Genomic DNA, 13,266 nt, shown 5'->3' on the forward strand with positions numbered 1-13,266 from the left:
AAAAAAAAAAAAAAAAAAAAAAAAAAATCCAACAAATATTTTAGAAAAATAGTTCTTTAATACTTAAAAAATAGAGAGAAATAATAAAGGGGTTGGAATCTCCACTCTTATTTTATAATTTACCGTGGTTTCGAAAAAATTAATTTTATTTTTTCTATATATATACATATAATTGGATGATTATTATTATTCTTGTTTTTAATTAAATATCTGAATGCGAAAATGAAATAATGTTGTAAAATTAGTGGAGATGGAGTATTGAAATATCCACAAAAATAGATGTGATATTAAAATACGTTTCACAGATATTCCATCTAAATAGGGAAGGCAGAAGGGTATTTTAGGCATAGACGAAAGAAAAGATGTGGAAACCGGGAAGCCCTTCTCTTCTCATCGCTTTCTCGCCTTTACTCCCCACAGTGGAATACGCTTGAGGGAAGAGGACTTCTAATATGATCACTACCCACTTTTACCCAAATTCAAATGCTCTTCTGTTCACTGTTTTTTCACTTCAACCCTCCTTGCCCCTGTGTCCACAGCTCATTTTCTTCCTCCTCCTCCTTACTTCTTTAAACTCTTCCCCTTTCCCCTCGTTTTGAGCTCCAAATCTTCCCGTTTCCTGTAAATCTCCACTTTATTCGTTTATTCATCTTCTGGGTATTCGCCATTTTCCCTATTTTTCTTCCCTTTCTCTCTGGTTTTTCTCTGATTCTTTACAGATTATGATTTTTTTTTTTTTTTAATTGGGTTTTCGTTTTCTGACTTACCCACATAGAGTTCTTCTTCTTTTCTTAAGATTTGTGTATGTTGAATTTTGATCCACCTTTGTCTGCCACTAATTTATGCTCTTGACTGTTCCACTCACTATCTTTATCCGCGAACTTTGGAGCTGGAATTAAATGTTTTCGTCAATGAATCCTGTACGATTTTCCAGTTTGGTCTTCCTTCTATACTTGGCCCTTCTTCTTCAACATCATTCCCTCTGTTCCTCTTATCCCATGCCCTTAAATTGTACGGATACGACCCGTTTGTGCACCTCGTTTCTGGCCTTCGAGCCTCGCCCAAATCAGACCCTTTCTGTGATCCAGAGTATGTTCGACGTATTGCCTGAAGATGTCACTGTCGAAGGAAATGGTCGGGATTATGTGTTTATCAGGAAGAACTGCTCCTGTGCTTCTGGGTTGAAGAAATATATAACCAACACAACTCTTACCATCAAATCCAATCGAGGGTATGTCTATGACATAGTCATGGAAGCGTATGATGGGCTTGCGCTGTTGCCCAATACAACCCGAATGGCGAGGAACGGTGCTGTTGTGTCTTTGAGGCTGTTTTGTGCGTGTTCAAGTGGGTTGTGGAACTATTTGATGAGCTATGTGATGAGAGATGGCGATACCATAGAGTCTTTGGCTAGCCGATTTGGGGTTAGTATGGATAGCATTGAGTCGGTGAATGGAATTGAAAATCCAGGCAATGTCACTGTGGGTGCTTTGTATTATATTCCCTTGAATTCGGGTCAGTGTTCTTGTTTGATAGCAATTTTATTGGTTATGATTCAGCAGATGATCGCCATTGTTGTTTATCATTTAACTGGTGAATTTTGTAGTTCCTGGCGATCCTTATCCATTGGAGACAGACATTTCTGCTGCTCCTGCTCCACCTCCTTCCTTTACTCTGAACAATTTCACAGGTGGGTATGAACAACTTTCACACTTCTCATTCAGACAATAATCATTTGCTTGTCTCATACTTTTAGGAAGACATTCATAAGTCAAGTAGTTGATATAATCACGTCTGATAACAATATTGAAATAGGTGGTTTTTTCTTTCTCGTTTTAAGAAGTAATAACAGATATAGTACTTTTTGTGTTTTCCCTTTTGGACTTCCCTTCAAGGTTTTTAAAACACGTAGGCTAGGGAGAGGTCCACACCCTTATAAGGAATGCTTAATTTTTCTCTCCAACTGATGCGGGATCTCACAATTCACCCCTTGGGAGCCCAACGTTCTTGCTGACACACAACCCAGTGTCTGACTCTAATACCATTTGTAACCGCCTAAGCCCACCGCTAGCAGATATTGTCCTCTTTGGGCTTTCCCTTTCGGGCTTCCCCTCAAGGTTTTTAAAACCCGTCTGCTAGAGAAAGGTTTCCACACCCTTATAAGGAATGCCCCTCTCCAACCGATGTGGGATCTCACAAGTTGTCTGTTTCTAGATTTACTTTGCTTGTTGCTGCTTATTTTTAAACTGCATTACTACCATGGAAGCCTAGTTCTAATCATGCCAACTTTTGTTATGAACTTGAGAAAAATTGTTAACTCTATTGCGTTATGAATTGCAGATAATGCTGAAAACCCCAAACGTGATCCTCCATATATATGGATTGTTGGAAGTTTGGGAATTATTCTTGTTCTGATTTTAGTTGGCATAGTAAGTTATGCTTGCTTCAGGTGGTTGAAATGCTTTTCTAGATCAAGGAGTAGCCACTCCAAAGATCCCGGTGGCAAGGTTCCCCACAAGTTCCATATTCTTGGCACGTCAAGTTTCTGCTGTGCTTCAGGAAGGTACATTTGCTGCAGTTCTGCAGGTTGGAAGCAAGCCAACGGGGAGTCTAGTGACAACCAGAGTGCATTTCCGAAAGGTACACTGTTTCGGTTCTTGGCCTTATTTTTTCTGCTCTCAGTTGCGCCCGTTATGTAATTTCATATGCCAGTTATCCCTCTGGTATTCATGTCATACCACAGCTCCTAGAAGCTTCTGTTGAACCATATCTCCCATATTCTTGTTGTACTAATTGTTCTGTATGCACTTACGTTAGGGTTGATGAATTATGAATTGCAGCCTATGGTACGAATGGGACTATCTAAGATCCAAACTGAATAAGTGCATTCCTTTTGTTAGTTCTGAGCTTGCAACCTAGAAGCATAGTTAATAGCGTAGGCAGCAAATCCAACCTCAGTTTGCTAAATTATTCGAGAAATGCCTAACTATTACTTGAATTTTCTTTCATGTAGTTATCGAGAGCAATGTATTTGACGTAGACAAACCTGTGGTTTTTTCATACGAAGAAATTTTTTCCTCAACCGATGGTTTCTCTGATTCGAGTCTACTTGGCCATGGAACTTATGGTTCAGTATATTATGGTATCCTGCGTGACCAGGTTTGTGGTTATCTACCATGGTCAAGGATATCAGTTTTGTTGACTGTCTTAACTCAATGATTCTGATGTTGTAGGAAGTTGCTATAAAAAGAATGACTGCAACAAAAACTAAAGAGTTCATGGCAGAGATGAAAGTCCTGTGCAAGGTTCATCATGCAAACCTGGTAATCTTTTATTTTTCATAAATACGGATGTATTTATTTGCACAAAGCACACAATTAGAAACCTTGACTTCTGTTTGGTTTACTTTTTTCAAGGTAGAATTGATTGGTTATGCAGCCAGTGAGGAGGAGCTCTTCCTTATTTATGAATATGCTCAAAAAGGTCCCCTCAAAAGTCATTTACATGATCCTCTGAACAAGGGTAAGATTATATTTTTACTCCATGAATCCATCAATTTGCAAGTCAATCTGTTTACTCAATGTGAAAAAGTTTGGAAGCTTGTTTTGTCCAAACTACCTGGCTATATAGGAATATAAGTAATCCAAGCCTACCGCTAGCCGATATTGTTCTCTTTGGGCTTTCTCTTATGGGCTTCCCCTCAAGGTTTTAAAACGTGTTTACTAGGGAGAGGTTTCCACACCCTTATAAGGGATGCTTCGCTGCCCTCTTCAGTCGACGTGGGATCTCACAATCTATCTCCCTTGGGGGTCAGCGTTCTTGCTGGCACACCGCTCGGTGTCTGGCTTTGATACCATTTGTAACAGCTCAAGCCCACTGCTAGCAGATATTGTCCTCTTTGAGCTTTCCCCTCAAGGTTTTAAAACGTGTCTACTAGAGAGAGGTTTCCACACCCTTTAAGAGATGCTTCATTGCCCTCTCCAACCGGCGTGGGATCTCGCATTCCTCCCCCGTGGGGGCCAGCGTCCTCGCTGGCACACTGCTCTAATACCATTTGTAACAGCCTAAGCCCACCATTAATAGATATTGTCATCTTTGGGTTTTTCCTTCTCAGCTTCCCCCCAAGGTTTTAAAACACGTCTACTAGTGGGAGGTTTCCACACCCTTATACGGAATGCTTCATTCGTTCTCACACTTAGGAAGTCAGATGATTAAGTGATTGGTTAGATAAAGTTTCAGTTGGAAATGGGGCCATGTAAATTTAACCTTGAATAGAAAAATGTTGTTTGTTGTCTCAACGACTGGGCTCGATGCAGAGCAATGCCTCATGTATACTGAACTACGATGCTTTCTATTAATGTTGGTTTCCTAATTACAGGGCATACGCCACTATCTTGGATTATGAGACTCCAAATTACTTTAGATGCTGCTAGAGGTCTCGAATACATTCACGAGCATACTAAAACTCATTACGTCCACAGAGATATCAAGACAAGCAACATCTTACTTGATGGTTCTTTTAGAGCAAAGGTGATATTTAAAGCATCCTACTAGTTCTGTCTGTTCAATTAGGCAAAGTACCTTCCACTGAAATCCTCCTCCCCTTCCATGTTTAGATTTCTGATTTTGGGTTGGCCAAACTCGTTGGAAAAACAAATGAGGGTGAAGCTACTGTAACGAAAGTTGTCGGTACATACGGTTACCTGGCTCCTGAGTAAGTAATGAGAATTCAACAGCTGAATATTTGTCAACAATTCCTTTTAAACTGTTTTCCTCTAACCCTCATTCATTCTAGATATTTGAGTAATGGGCTTGCGACAACAAAAAGTGATGTATATGCTTTCGGTGTCATTCTTTTTGAGCTTATATCTGGAAAGGAGGCAATTATACGAACTGAGGGAACAACTATGAGAAATCCTGAAAGACGTTCACTAGCATCAGTTGTAAGTTTTTATCATGCTGGATATGTGGTAATTTGGAGAGAAATATATGTTATTTCTCAAACAAAAACACACATTTTCTGCTTGCTATTATGTTTATTTTTGTATATCTCAGCTTTTTGAAGAACTGCGTGCATTTGGTGCTAACTTTTTGATGGATACAATGTGTCTGACATAAATGCAGATGTTAGCTGTTCTTCGGAACGCTCCTGATTCTATGAATATGGCAAGTTTGAAAGATCAAGTTGATCCAAGTATGATGGATTTGTATCCTCATGACTGTCTATTCAAGGTACACAATTCACCTTCTCCATCTTATTCTAGGCTTAGTATGACTTATTGAAAAGCGTATTGAAAAGCATATTAGAAAGGAGTGTTTGTGTAACCACCCTAGATTTTCTACTTGATCTAAAATCGCTACTGTTCATCATATATATATATATATATAGGAGCAACTTTAGGTTAAGTAGAAAATTTAGGGTCGTTATAAATGGTATCAGAGCCAGACACCAGGTAATGTGCTAGCGAGAATGCTTAATCCTGAAGGGAGGTGGATACAAGGCGGTGTGCCAGCAAGGACGCTGGGTCCTGAAAAAGGGTGGATTGGGAGTCCCACATCAATTGGAGAAGAACGAGGGCTAGCGAGGACGCTGGGATTCTAAGGCGGGTGGATTGTGAGATCTCACATCGGTTGAGGAGGAGAACGATACATTCTTTATAAGGGTGTAGAAACCTCTCCCTAGTAGACGCGTCTTAATAACTTTGAGGGGAAGCCTGGAAGAGGACAAAAGTATAACAATAATGTTCATTTCCCTTTTCCTCGAGTAACGTGCTGCTGTTGATTTGTATGTGTGTGATGTTTTGGTTTATTTTCCGGCAGGTGGCCATGTTGGCAAAGCAGTGTGTGGATGAGGATCCCATCTTACGACCCGACATGAAGCAAGTCGTAATATCCTTGTCGCAGATCCTACTATCTTCGGTCGAATGGGAAGCAACTCTAGCTGGTAACAGCCAAGTTTTTAGTGGCCTTGTCCAAGGAAGATAGTTTTGAAACTACGTCAGCTCAACCCATCATTCTGCCATCCTGATTCATCTTCCCTAAATTGTATAGCAGAAGTGGTAGCAGCAGCCCATCGGTAGAGTCATCGTCTTCTAAGCGATAACCGTTCGATATTATTGTGATCAAATTTTGGCATCCGCTGCTACCTATTCCCGGGATAGGGTTAAGATAGAGCTTTCTGAGCTTTTTTCCCTAGTCCTAAGTAAAGAACAGTTATGTTGAATAATCTACCTCTGGCTTTCTGAAGGTTATGGGTATTCGAGGTTTCTCGACCGTACCGAAAAAGAGTGTGTATTCAAAATTGGAGTATATTGAAACATGGGTGTCGGGGATCAGAGCCTTGTACATCACATAAAATTCTGTCTACAAACTTAAAATGAGTCTAAATTCTAAAATTTAATTATCTTAATTTAACTCACTTAAATATAATTGCATCAAATTAAAAAATGGATTCTATCCACAGTTTCTGTCTACTATTATGAAATTAATATGCTAAAATAAAATTACTATTTATTTATAAAATTTAAGAATATTAAGAATATTAGTGAACTTTGAAAAGAAAGTGTATTTTTAAATTTTTTTTAGGGTTAAAGTATTATTAAAACTCAATATTTTATACAGAGTTTATTTTATTTTATTTTATTTTATTGGGCCTAAAATAAATAACAATTTAATCTTTTATCAAAATAAGGTTTAAATTTAGTATTAAAAATGCATAATTTAAATCTGCCTCGCTTATCCAAGAATTGTAGAAAGCCCAATAATGCGTTGGCCCGTTCCAATTCGTGCCGATGAAGCCTCCATTTTTCGATTCTGGAACATTGTACAAAGCACTCAAAAGCCCGCCATCGGAGAGATTCAAAAAGTGAAATAGCTACATTTGCAGGTTTCCGAAGGGGGTGCTACCGGCGGCGATCAAGATGTCGGTGAGAAGGAAATTTGGGAGAAAACCATTGAGGGACTTAGCGAACCACAATTACGGCCGAATTTCCTCCAAATCTGTCACTACAGCCAAGAGAAAGGAAGATGATAATAGGTTTAAGGTTGAAGAGCAAGATGATGCTCTCGATCGTCTCCTTCTAGTTCAGTCTGATCTCTCGGCGCTCACTAACCAGGTAAATCACTCGAATTTTCCTCCATTTTAATGTATCGGGGTTTTGATATTGCTGTGGTTGAAATTAGTATTCGCTCTAATACACTCATCTGGGTGAAAGTTCGGATATGTTTCATACCGGTGTTTCGTTTGAGTTTATTTCATTTTCAAAATTGGGGAGAACGGAAGGGAATTAGAGGGGCAGGGCACAGTAAGCAGCCGGATTGTCTCTTCGTTGAAGTTCATGAACTCTGATTTCATGCTTCGCTTGGATCTTAATAAATGCAGTTTGTATTGTTCTAACGGAAGTGAAAGCACAATCGATCGCACTCACACAACAGAAATTTAACAAAAAAGACACAAAGATTTACGTAGTTAGGAGAGAAGCAATTCCTCTTCGGGTAGCAACCAAACTCAATCATACTCAATGTTTTTCAACTAAATAACTATGATTCATGCATCAAAAGGGATGAACTAAAGGTGATGTACCAAATGAATGAAGGATGAACCAAATAAATGTCATGAATTTATTCTTCATGACAACTCACCATGTCCAGGCAGATAAATGACCATGCAGATAATTGATTTGACTGCCACCAAGTCAACATGCTACTTACTTTCGTTTAACATTGATTAGATCCAAACAATATTGGAACTTTTCACGAGTAACCACCTTTGTCAACATATTTGCAGGATTATCGGTTGTTCCAATTTTCAATAAACAAATGTTCCATTCATTGATAATTTCTTGAACAAAATAAAATCGGACATCATTATGCTTGGTACGAGACTTGGTTCTTCGACAAACAAATAACACTTTTGCTATCACAAAATACATCTATATATTTTAGGTCCCTTGGCTTGTTTATCTACTTGGCCTTGTATGTTGATGACATGTCGATTGCTTCCAAGGGACAAGTGGAGATTAATAAACGTCGATCGATTACTAGTTATCCATTCACTATTGTTGGTGGACATGTTTATTGGTGTTCACTGAAGCTTTTAAAGAAGCTATTTGAATGCATGGTTTGGTTAATGACTTGAGTATTGCTAAATAACACGTAGATGTGTTTTGTGATAGTCAAAATGTATTTATTTGTCGAAGAACTAAGTTCATCATGCTCGTAACAAGCACATTAATATCTGATTTCATTTTATTTTGAGAAATTATTCATGAAGGGGACATTCATTTATTAAAAATTGGAACGGCTGATAATACTACGGATATGTTAACAAAGGTGATTGCTCGTGAAAAGTTTTGACATTGCTTGGATCTGATCAATGTTGGATGGAAGAAGTAGCCCGTTGACTTAGTGACAGCTAAACCGGTTATCTGCTTGGGCATCTTCGGCCAAAGTGGAGATTGTTGTAAGTTGTCATGAAGAATAGGTTGATGCATCTCCTATGCACATATTGACATTTATTTGGTTCATCAATCTCATTTATTTGGTTTATCTCTCATTTACGAATCATCTTATTCATGTATGACATTAATGCTTCTATGCCTAAATAAAGGTTTATATAGGATGGTTAAGAAATATAGAGTTTGATTGAATTTAAATGTCATTTTGTATTTGTTGCGTGACATTTGAGAGAAATTTTGTTGAAGAATTTTGTAGTGCAGGAGTGTGAGATATACACTTTGCAAATACTTTAATTATTGAGATTGGTTGCTACCTATGAAGGTAGGAAAATTTCTTCAACTTAAATCATGTAAATCTTTGTGTCTCTTTGTTTAATTTCTTTTTGTGGGTATGTGATTACGATCGATTTTACTTATGCTCCCTAACAAGTATTCCATTGTGTATGTGTTTGATACTAACAAGTTTTGTTTTATTTGCTTCTTGAAGTGCTTTAATTGCAGACAGCTTGAGAGGAAAATTTGTTATCAAAACCCTGTAATGTTAGTTACTTGCAGTGTAGAAATCATTGTTTGCGGGTCTTATCACCAATTTCACCAAAGCAGAAGAACAATTAATCTGGTCAAACAAAGAAGTTGTTTCTTTAAGACATTTGTTCACTCTTAGGTATTAAGAAATGACATATTGGTCCGTAAGGAAGGGTAGATTATGTACACATGAATTCTATGAAGTACGTGTTCTTAAACCAGGCGGTAGACTTCTGCACCAATTTTAAGATCTTCTATAATTTGTATAGTAGTTGGTTGGTATTTTTTTTTTACGCTATGTTGCACAGCTTCACCATACTGTACTGAATTGGCAGATCGATGAACTCGTTGTCAAAGCATTTGAGCTGAAGAAAATAGACGAACAAGGGAGAAAAGAGATCGAATCTTTCACTCATGTCTTGTATGATATGCTATCTTCTTTGAAGGTAAATTTTCAGTAACTTGTTGTAAATTGCAACTCCATCCATCCTGATAACTCGTGTGGGATAATTTTCATAAATGCAGCCCTGGGTCCCCAGGTTTCAGATGGCGTTCTCTCGTTCATCAGAAGATTCTGATGATGGTATAGGACAACCGTTGGCTAGTGAAAGCAATGCTTTGGTTAATGATACGGAAAGCAACGTTATTGATAGCCCAGACCATGCTGAAGTTCAAGATCTGATCTCCCCTTCATCCCTTGTATCGTGGCGTGCTGGATGCAATATTGAGAGGGGAAGACAATTGTTTTTACTCACTCCTCTTCCTATTTCTAAATCACTCTCATCGAAACATGCAGCATACTCTAAATCTGTACTTGGCGGAATTACTTCGGGTACACTTAAGGGTGCACAACCATGTTTTTTTGCATGTGGAGATTTAAACGAGAATCTACTTGAAGGTAATGGAGTTGAGCCTAGTGTTAGTAAACCATTTGGGTCCGATTTAACCAAACTGGGGGACAATTTGCTAGAGGGTAATGAACCTCAGCCTAGTGGTGCTGAGCCTTCTGGGACTGATTTAACACAAGTAGGGACAATTCATCAGCGACGATTTGCTTCCCCACCATTCTTATCAATAAAGAGGAATTGCTCTATGTTAGTTATGACACCATGCTTAAAAATGTCGCCTCCAAAATCTTGTGTGCTGCTCGAACCCATTTCAGAATCGTCACAAAAAGACAAAAAAAGGATTTACAAGGCCACACCTTTTCCCGTTGGCGTTCATGATTCCTCTTCTGGCAGTGACACGTCTGATGGGTTGGCTTTGAAGTATCCAGAACTCCTAGGAATTCAACAGGCTCACAAATCAGGAATTAAAAAGAAGGTTGAAGCTTCTCCGGACTGGTTTATGTCACCTCCGAAAACCTGTGTTTTACTGGAGCCGTCTGATTCTCATTCGGTGGAAAGTGCTAATTGTGATGGATGTTACTACGAAGCCAAGAAATCTTTCACCCACCAAGGTATTTATTGTTTTTCAATTACCAGACGTCCCTGTTCATGAATTAGTTTAGTTTCTGTTTTTTCATAGGGAATTTTGATAATATCAATATAGTGTTTGGCCTATGATTTATGAGGCGCTTCTGACTAAGAAAGTGTGCATATAGATTCAGTTGGAGTCATCTTGCCGATCATAGGTAACACTCCCATGTTGATGGAATGTGAAAGTGTATTCCCGGTTAGCAAACGTGCTGGTGAGGAAACTCTTAAGAAAGAACTCTGGGTGAAATTTGAAGCAGCATCAGCCAATCCATTTCGTTGTGATCAATCTCTCCAAAAGACATCAAAGGGTTTCCTGGACTTGTTGGATGAGGTTTCATGTGATTAGATGCGGAGCCGATACACTTGGGAATGCACAGCGCGAAGGGCATTGCAGCAGCAGATGTTGTGCTTGTGCGTACCTCGGCCAGGAGAAAGAATCTATTAAGTTCGACACTTTAAGGTGCGTAGAAAGCTAAAACTTGTAATGATGCTGGAAGCGAATATGCTCTAGAGAATGGCTGTCTAGTAGGCTACATTTTGTTCTATAAGCATGAGCAAAGTTTGAATACCATGGTTGTGCATGCCATTCTGGTGCCATTATAATATTCTCATGCTAAAATCAATAACAAATCTACAAAAAATCAAAGAAGACAATCTACCATTTCCAGCGTAATATCCTGAAAACTTCTTTCCTCGGCTCTAAAGTAGTTTTCCAAACCCCCACAAATTTGTAACTTTTGAATCCTTCTTGATCTATTTCGTTAACCCAGTTGTCTTGATTTTCTTCATTAATTTCTTGATTTCCTTTTTTTGGTCAAATTGTTGCATAGTCAAGATCTCCTAGACTTTCTTTACTCGTAACAAGTTTACTGGACACATAAGTACTTGGATTCTGTGCAATTCATCCCATCAAGGAGCATTTTTAAGTCTATAAGCCAGCCATTTACAAAACCGAAAGTTAAGACAGAGCTTTGAAATTGAAATCTTTACATTCCAAGGCCTCTACGCCCACCTAATCATCTGCTTGATTTCCCATTTGAAGTCATTGCCTTTGGTTGCCCATCATTTGTTACTTGGGACGACTTGCAATTTGACTCGGACCAGCTTGCCTTTTCAGCTGCTCAGAAAATAACACAAAAATTATAGTAAAGATCCAAAATTTCTTTAACTCACAAGAGGAAAATAGGAATTGTAGTCAGATATAAACCTGAAAATAAGCTTCAAACTTGTTTTTCAGAGCTGTACGTTCTTTCTTCAGTTCCTGGAAAGTCCTAAAGCATCTTTACATGTTTACAAAAGCCATCAGAATCAGTATTGAATAAACCAGAATATATGCTTATAGGTTGATCTTAATAATAATCTATTGATTTCATTTAGGAAAAAGATTATACCCTTCTCCACTCCCAGACTTGCAGTATTCCCTAAAAAGTGTGCACTGAGCTTTCACCTTTCTTGCTCCAATGCTGCCATCCATTCATAAACAAATTATTGGTTATTTTTATTACTGTTCCTATTCTTTCATTTCCTTTTGTGAATTTACCTTGAGCTACTTCCCTTGAACTGTTGCATATAGCTATCCAACTGATTAAAGTCAAGAGGGCTCTTCTGTCTGCACTGATATCAATTTGTTAGAACATAACAGAAGGGAAAGAATTTGTTCTTATAAATTTACTGACAGTGCTTGCTCTAAGTTGAGGATTAATCTATAGGAATCACGGTAGCATAGAGTTACAACTTCCTCAACAAAATTTGGGTTAGTCTCATCTTGTAGCAGCTCAAGCTGGACAAATTGTTCATCAAGAGATCCCTGTAGAGATAAAATAAGTTAGTGTGAATGTGAGCACCCCTACTTGGTTAAGAGATTATCGGTTCAAATCTCTTTTCTCTACTTTTTGTTAAGAGATTATCGTTGTCAGAAGTGAAGCCTTTTAAAGCAAGAAACGAAAAAAAGGACAGGTTTCCAAGGAAAATGGATGCTTAAATAAGACAAATGGACCTGATCAAATAGTGATTGTCTCATTCTGTTGATCTGCCTTGATAACTGGTTCCTTTCCATCTTACAGAAAATGTCAAAAAGGAGAAACAGAACAGGATAGGAAGATTATGGAGTAGTGATGAGTTTTACCACAATGGTTAGAATCCAGGGGTTTATATAGAGAAAAACAAGTGAGAAGAAAGAAGACTAGAGGGAACTAATGCATGTATACCAGATTTTGAGCTTTTTAGAATACGAGGCTTGAAGATAGAGGCATCCCCAGGTTTAGAGAAATAACAAAAAAGGCCAGATTTCATTTCACGAACATTTGTAGTAATATTCCACGCCCATACCATACATAGCTCCCATTTAGAGCCTTTCGGCTCTTTACGCACTAACCTTAGAATTCTGGGCAAACACGAATAGAAAGTGCAAGAATTTGAGTGGGGAAAGAAAACCAATAGAACAGAAAAATTGTAATGGGGAGAATAGCACATATGGCAACAAAGAATATATATGACATACTATGAGCTAACAGTCGTTAAGTTTGTCAAAAATATGGGTCATAACTTCAGTCTGGCTGTGAATGACTTTTTTTGTGCTTAAAAAACTATCTTTCTATTTAAGCACTTGAAAAGTCATTAAGAGACCGTTTCTCCTATTCTTCGGCTATTATTATGTGAGAGAGATGTGCACTGAACATAAGAGGTGTTTATAGTCACTATCGACTTATTTTGTGTAAGAGCTAAAGTTTTAAATATCAGAATTTGAGTTTTTTTTTTTTTTTTTTTTTTTTTTTTTTTTTTTTTTTTTTTTTTTTTTTTTTTTTTTT

At 38.0% G+C, this 13,266-nt stretch overlaps 3 protein-coding genes across 6 annotated transcripts in view; 2 read left to right on the forward strand and 1 right to left on the reverse strand.

The window, feature by feature from the left end:
- The first annotated feature begins 437 nt into the window (after positions 1-437).
- LOC111479031 (lysM domain receptor-like kinase 3) lies at positions 438-6,366 on the forward strand. The gene is made up of 11 exons (XM_023123481.1): positions 438-1,515; positions 1,607-1,690; positions 2,341-2,640; positions 3,014-3,159; positions 3,234-3,323; positions 3,417-3,522; positions 4,379-4,530; positions 4,617-4,714; positions 4,796-4,943; positions 5,125-5,232; positions 5,821-6,366. The coding sequence occupies exons 1-11, from the start codon at positions 900-902 to the stop codon at positions 5,983-5,985; spliced, it is 2,013 nt and encodes a 670-aa protein (XP_022979249.1). The 5' UTR covers positions 438-899; the 3' UTR covers positions 5,986-6,366.
- A 349-nt stretch (positions 6,367-6,715) lies between these two features.
- LOC111479033 overlaps positions 6,716-13,266 on the forward strand; it is a 7,318-nt gene continuing 767 nt past the window's right edge. For 3 of the 4 annotated variants that reach the window (XR_002717589.1, XR_002717587.1, XR_002717588.1), the window contains exons 1-4: positions 6,716-7,115; positions 9,317-9,427; positions 9,507-10,440; positions 10,585-10,919. Coding sequence is in view for 1 of the 4 variants with exons in the window: in XM_023123484.1 (XP_022979252.1) it covers positions 6,921-7,115; positions 9,317-9,427; positions 9,507-10,440; positions 10,585-10,805 (1,461 nt within the window). In the remaining 3 variants the exon portion in view is untranslated. Of the gene's footprint in view, positions 7,116-9,316; positions 9,428-9,506; positions 10,441-10,584; positions 11,028-13,266 lie in introns of those variants that run through there. The other variant, XM_023123484.1, reaches the window with a different exon arrangement.
- Positions 11,325-13,204, reverse strand: LOC111479034 (histidine-containing phosphotransfer protein 4-like). The gene is made up of 6 exons (XM_023123485.1): positions 12,456-13,204; positions 12,136-12,266; positions 12,000-12,068; positions 11,851-11,922; positions 11,667-11,739; positions 11,325-11,576 (listed from the first exon to the last, which is right to left on the reverse strand). Exons 1-6 carry the CDS (start codon positions 12,513-12,515, stop codon positions 11,529-11,531), a joined length of 453 nt encoding a protein of 150 aa, XP_022979253.1. The 5' UTR covers positions 12,516-13,204; the 3' UTR covers positions 11,325-11,528.

This window comes from Cucurbita maxima, unplaced genomic scaffold, assembly GCF_002738345.1.
Source record: "Cucurbita maxima cultivar Rimu unplaced genomic scaffold, Cmax_1.0 Cma_Scf00005, whole genome shotgun sequence".
Classification (NCBI taxonomy): Eukaryota; Viridiplantae; Streptophyta; class Magnoliopsida; order Cucurbitales; family Cucurbitaceae; genus Cucurbita; species Cucurbita maxima.